The sequence below is a fragment of the Monopterus albus genome, unplaced genomic scaffold (genome assembly GCF_001952655.1).
Source record: "Monopterus albus unplaced genomic scaffold, M_albus_1.0 scaffold278.1, whole genome shotgun sequence".
NCBI lineage: Eukaryota > Metazoa > Chordata > Actinopteri > Synbranchiformes > Synbranchidae > Monopterus > Monopterus albus.
Window position 1 is genome coordinate 425,442 of NW_018128158.1, and position 6,798 is coordinate 432,239.

Consider the following 6,798-nt stretch of genomic DNA (forward strand, 5'->3'; position numbering starts at 1 on the left):
TATTTTGGTTCTTCTTACCATTGCTAACTCAGAGAGACGAGACAGTCCAAGTAACTTCAAAACAGTGCTGATTTATTCAAAGGATCACAGGTAAAATTAACATTACATGCTCAGGTATCTTGCACCTCCAAACTGCACACAGGCAGATGTAAGATGAAAGACCCTGAACCCACCAGGCCTATACATTATATCCCTTCGGTTGGGCTAGCCCCATACTACACAGAAACGTCAACCGAGACGTCTCTGTTACCAGCTTTGCAGCTGGCCATAGCAATAGTCAAAACATGAAGCAAATCAATGTGTGTGTGTGTCTGTTGATTAAGTGGTGTGTAGCTAAAAACATTCTCACACGACCTCTAGTGACATGTCGTGACATTAAACATAAGAACATATTATGACTAAGGCTACAGTTATACACGTCATAATAATAATATTAAACATCCTGCCTGCTGACAGTCATCAGCTTTTCTCCCTAGTTATCCTTGACCAGATGTACCCTGTAGAAACTCATAAGCATGACTAAGCATTTAACAGTCTAACTAGACATCCTATCGCCACTAAACATTTCTAATACATAAAGTATCTATCCAATATCTATCTGACTAAAAATACCTAACACTAGAAACAGTAGGTTTAATTCCTAAACAGTCTGGGAGCAAGCACAAATGTGGTGCAGGCACAGACAACAAGAAATGAGTACGGTTACTGCAGAAGCAGGAAACAGCAGTCCGTCAAAGGTTCCAGTAATGAGCGCAATCCTGAATTGGTGAAGTAAATGTAAACTGTTTCCCATTTTCTTCAAAAATGTGTTTTTAATTAAACAGTGTTTTATTCACTAATTTCAAATGTCAGGTGTTTAAAGAGGTCAAATTTGAGCCAAAGCCCTGCTTAAATTCCAGGCTAGCTCCTGGAACACAAGCTGGGGTGAAAGTGATGCATAAAATTATTGTTTTTTCTTTAGTGAGAGTTACAAGAAACCAGCTCTACTTCTCTTTCCTTCACTTTATGTACAGTCAGAACTGTGGCATCCAGATCTTTCCTTATTTTGAGCCAGGAATTTATGCTCATTTCAGTATACATCACTCTAGATGAAAGCATCAACTAAATGCTGCAAGCCAAAGTAAACCTTTAACCAGCCTCCTAACAGTCATAAAACATGCTCTCCCACATTACCTCTCTCTGTCTGTCATACACACACCTAACCTCAACCTGCCTCTCTCTCCATTTTTTTGTAGATGTCATCTCTCCTACACACTTCAACCCTTACTTCAGGCGACTGATGTTTGATGTGTCTTCCATGGAGAAGAATGCATCTAACTTGGTGAAGGCTGAGCTCAGGATCTTCCGTCTTCAAAACCCTGGGGCCCGAGTGCCTGAGCAGCGCATTGAGCTCTACCAGGTACACACACTTACAGTACCTCTACACTGACATCCAGAGCTGAAAAGGCTCCCTACAAATGATTCAAGTTACTTTGGGGATCATAATGGCATTATGTTTAATGTTTAACTTGTGCAGACAGTGGCTTATTAGTACTTAGGGAGAAAATCTACAAACGATTCATTTTGTTCTGCATGTCATTTTTCACAGATGCTCTTGTCAAAACAAATGTAAAAAAAAGTCTGTGTTGCAGTTTGGGGAGTTTATGCATGAATACTATCCCAACATCACATGACAGCAACATACGTATAAATAGCAGTATTTAACTAAAGAAAATGCCTGGGAAAGCTGTGGTCTAATGTTAAGCATAAGCATAAACATAAATTTTATTGAATCAGCTTTATTGGCCAGGTGTGACGGACATGTGAAGAATTTGACTCTGGTACATCGGCTCTCAATGTGCAAACAGTAAACCAGCATAAGGCTGTGTAATATAAAAAAAAATTGTAGTATTAACATCAACAAACAGTGCAAACAATGCAGAAAAAGCAGTATAAACAGACAGTAAACAATGCAGGCAACAAAGGAATGTTCATTGAAATGAGATAAATAGGGATAAACCAGACTATTTAAGAACTAGAGACCTGTACAAGTCTCTATAATCTGTACGAGGTATACAGTGAGGAACAGAAGTAGTTCAAATACTTATGTTCAGCAGTGCAAGACAAATAAATTCTTTAAAAATCATACAATGTGATTTCCTGAAATTTTTTTTAATTCTGTCTCTCAGAGTGGGAATGCACCTACAATGTGAATTTCAGACCCCTCCATGATTTCTAAGTGGGAGAACTTGCAAAATCGCAGGGTGTTCAAATACTTCTGTTCCTCACTGTATTTACAGGTATTGCACTGAGGGTTATTGTCCAATTATACTGTCGTGGGTTAAGTGTTCATCAGAACAACAGCCTGGGGGAAGAAACTGTCCCTGTGCCTGGTTGTCTTAGTGCACAGTGACCTGTAACGCCATCCAGAGGGGAGGAGTTCAAACAGATTGTGTCTGGGGTGTGAGGGGTCTGCAGTGATCCTCTCTGCCCTCCTTTTGACCTGTGAGGTGTACAGGTCCTCCATGGAGGGCAGCCTCTCACCAATGACCTTTTCTGCAGTCCTGACTGTCCGCTGAAGTCTGTACTTGTCCTGTTTGGTTTCTGAGCCAAACCAGACAGTGATGGAGGTGCAGAGGACAGACTCAATGATTCCTCTGTAGAACTGTATCAGCAGCTCCCGGGGCAGGTTGAACTTCCTGAGCTGGCGCAGGAAGTACATCCTCAGTTGTGCCTTCTTGGTGATGGTCCTGATGTTGGATGTCCACTTCAGGTCCTGCAAGATTGCCAAGTATTATCAAAAATACAAGGAATTTGACTCCAGCCCAATGGCCCCCAATGTGCACAGCATAAAAACAAAATAAATACTAAATATATACAAGTTAAAAAAGCACAATATAAATGCGCAAACACAGACTAGCCGAAAGTGTAAAACCTTAGGGGAGGAACCTGTCTCTGTCTGGTCTGGCCTGGCCTGTAGCACCATCCAGAGGGCAGGACTTCAAAGTGTTTGTGTGCAGGGTGTGAGGGGTCTGCAGAAATCCTCTCTGCCCTCCTTTTGACCCATGACGTATACAGGTCCTCCTTGGAGGGCAGGCTGGCACCAATGATTTTCTCCACAGCTCTGGCTGTACATTTGTGATGTCGCATGGCTTGGCTTTGTAGGGTATGGTTCTTGTTACCATGCTAACTCTGAGAGACGAGGCAGTCCAAGTAACTTCAAAACAGTGCTGATTTATTCAATGGATCACAGGTAAAATTAACATTACACGCTCAGATATTTTGCACCTCCAAACTGCTCGCAGGCAGATGTAAGATGAAAGACCCTGAACCACAACAGGCCTATACATTATAACACCTCGGTTGGGCTAGCCCCATACTACACAGAAACGTCAACCGGGACGTCTCTGTTACCAGTTTTGCAGCTGGCTCTAGCAATAGTCAAAACATGAAGAAAATCAACGTGTGAATGTGTATGTCTGTTGGTTAAGTGGTGTGTAGCTAAAAACATTCTCACGTCCTCTAGTACATGTCGTGACTTAAACATAGGAACATTATGGCTAAGGCTACAGTTATACACGTCGTAATAATAATATTAAACACCCTGTCTGCTGACAGTCATCAACTCTTCTCTCTGGTATCCTTGACCAGATGTACCCTGTAGAAACTCATAAGCATGACTAAGCATTTAACAGTCTAACTAGACATCCTATCTCCACTAAACATTTCTAATACATAAAGTATCTATCCAATATCTATCTGACTAAAAATATCTAACAGTACAGATGCACAAAGTAGCCCAGAGCAGGAACAGCTAAAACAGTCCATACAGATGGTTAATGGCAAACAAGCATCAGCTATTTGAATCACTATGGCAGGAAGCATTATGAAGCTGAATGGTGCACTTGAAGTGCTCTTTACTGCACCATGGGGAATGAACTGCAGGCTTGAGGTGATGATTGCCATTAACATTTTTTTTTCCTTTGGCTGCTCCCTGCCAAGGGTCAACAGAGTGGACTCACTCAGTCCACACATATGATTTGGCATCATTTTTACACTCCTCCTGACTCAACCCTACAAGACAATTTAGAGTCATCAATCACCCCCAAACCATATGTTTTTAGACTGTGGGAGGAAGCAGGAGTACCTGAAGAAAACCCAGGCAAGCTGCTCACAGAAAGACCCCGGTTTGGCCATTAGGTTTGAACCCGGAATCTTTTTGATGGGAGGTGTTAGTGCCAAGCACTGCACCCTTGTGCCACACGTAAGTCTTTATCATTTATGCAGTAAGAAGTGACCACATATCACTATTTATTATCTACTTACTTAATCATCACTTTAAAAAAGATATTTTATTCTATTTATTTTAATATCATCTGTATTATTGATGCTACTGTACTACATGTACTATCACTGTAACTCTTATTGTGTGGTCTGGTGATTAATGGCACAATAAAGACAGACGACTGCAGTGACACGTGCAGCAGTAATGATGCTCTGTGAATTTGCAGCAATCAATCTTGGCACAGAAGTGGTTAAGTTTCAGAGGGAGGTGGAACAAAAAGCCAGCCATATTGGCAATGCTGTGTGCCAAGTGGTAGTCATGGCCCCTGCCCAGCCCTTCTATTACGAGGCTGGCAATAAGTTGGCCTGCCCGCTGGGGAAAACAGGGAGCTGACACCAGGAACATATGCAGCAACACCTGAATGCTGCGCCACCACCACAGACCCGGCTGCCAGAGAGCACAGCACATGGAGATTCAACACACACACACGCACACACTCAAAAAGTAAATAGGAAAGAGGAGGATACCGTAGCATGTATTATAATGATGTATCCATATATCTGCATGCATATACAATAAAAAACATAGACAACCACATTTTAAGTCTCCATCACTCATGCTACACTAGAATGAGGCCCAGTGGAGCACACACACGCACCAACACATACTTTGACTTCCAGAGCAAACCCACTGGGGATTAATTTCCTTATTCAGAAAGTGTGTGTGCCAGGCTTGGCTGGTGTGCCAGTCGCCCGCGGTGCACCACACGCTGCCATACTGTGCCAGCAAACAGCACTGATGCCCTCCATTTGCAGTGTCACATATATCACATGCATGCCGCTATCACTTAGCCCTCAATAGTCTGAACCCTGTCTGCCTCGCTGTGCAAATGTGTGCATTTGTACTTAGCATCTGGTTTCATCCACTACTGCTACTACCACTTTTGGCTGTTCCCGTTAGGGGTCGCCACAGCTATGTACTCCAATTAATTTGATTGATGACAGTCCAATGTAATGTTATGATTGACTGCTGAAATGTCTTTGTTTATTTCCCCCCATTTTATAAAACTTTATACCGACTGGCAAACCTGTGACCTTCTTGTGACAGTCTCACAAACATCCTAACATACACATGAATGCAAAAAGGCAAAAACACACAAACACATTTAAAACCACACAGATTTTCTACCTCTACATCCAGTAAACCATGGTCAGTGGAGGCATTATGGAGCCATGTGTGGCAGAAAGAAGAAAGCTTCAGAGAAGAGTAGGAGGCTTGGCGAGTTATCCGAGTCTAGGCCTGCATTGTCTGGTCCCTCTCAAAAGGTTCTACTGTTGTTCATGGTCACAGTCTGAACTGGATGTGACCCTACAGGTGTCCCTGCTTTCTAATTGTGTTCTCTAGACCCTTCATCAGCCCCCCTCAAGCCGCATGTCTGTGACCCCTGACCCCGCAGACCCCGGGAAGTATGGGTAATGGCAGGCTTGTCAATAAAGTCCAGGGTCACTAATAGACTAGCTTTGTTCTGCGATGTCAGCTACCAACAAGAAAAAGACATAGCGAAAAAAAAATCTCCCTCTAGCCCATCATTCTTATAACATATCTGGGTCTATTCAAATTAAAAATGGGTGCTTTTGATTGTAAGCCCACAGCCCACCACCTTTCTCTACCCCTCTCCAGCCTGACCGCCTGTCCTCATCTTCTACCATCTCCTTGCACAACTCTTGTCATCTTTAACTCCAAAGAGGTGCTTGTGCACTGGACTAAAAGGTCTTAATGTGTCTGCATTCATGAAGCCAGACCACAGAAGGCTGTTTTTAACCCTGTTTACGGCCTTGCATCCATTTGGCTAGGAGTCCTTCACTCTCCACCCCCCCCCCCCTTCCATATCTCTCCCCATTTTTCAACCTCCTTCACTCTCTCTTACTCTCTTTCTCTTTTCCACCCACATCCCAATCCTTTTGTGATAGGATATGAATGCACTTTGCTAGTTGATAATTACACTCTCCTTCTTTGCCCTCCTCTCTCTTTCTGACAGTGGGATCCACAGGCAGTCCTTATTCAGCCAGTAATTTGCCTGTCCTCATTCACTGAGAAGGTACAAATTATCCCTCACATGGGCACTGGCTATTCTCCTTCTCAGCCAGTGTGATGAGGGCTGCACTAAAGAGAAAATAGCCAAGAATATGCACTTTGTATCTGCTCTAAGTGTAATTTAAAAGAAGACATTTGTGCTTCATTCAAAAAGTACGAATTTCTTGTTAATATGCCAGGCAAATAGAAGTAAGTAATAATGAACACCCCTAATTGTACAGCATTTTATGATTAAAAAAAAATCAGATTATGAGGCAATCTCCATAGCATGAATTTAAAACAATTTGTTTTGACTGTTTTGGCTAGTTGAATACAAAATGTTTAGCTTGAACACAATACAGTCAACACTGCAGTCGGCCATCTTGAGATAATTCGCTCGGACAATTCCCGCCATTACAGCGTCCAGGCTTATGTGGACATTTGCTCCTTGATGCCTTCTC

General features: G+C 42.6%; 1 protein-coding gene across 3 annotated transcripts in view; it reads left to right on the forward strand.

The window, feature by feature from the left end:
* tgfb2 (transforming growth factor, beta 2) overlaps positions 1–6,798 on the forward strand; it is a 137,284-nt gene that overhangs the window by 72,623 nt on the left and 57,863 nt on the right. For all 3 annotated transcript variants that reach the window (XM_020622327.1, XM_020622329.1, XM_020622328.1), the window contains exon 2: positions 1,236–1,399. In XM_020622327.1, the coding sequence (XP_020477983.1) occupies positions 1,236–1,399 (164 nt within the window). The remainder of the gene's footprint in view (positions 1–1,235; positions 1,400–6,798) is intronic.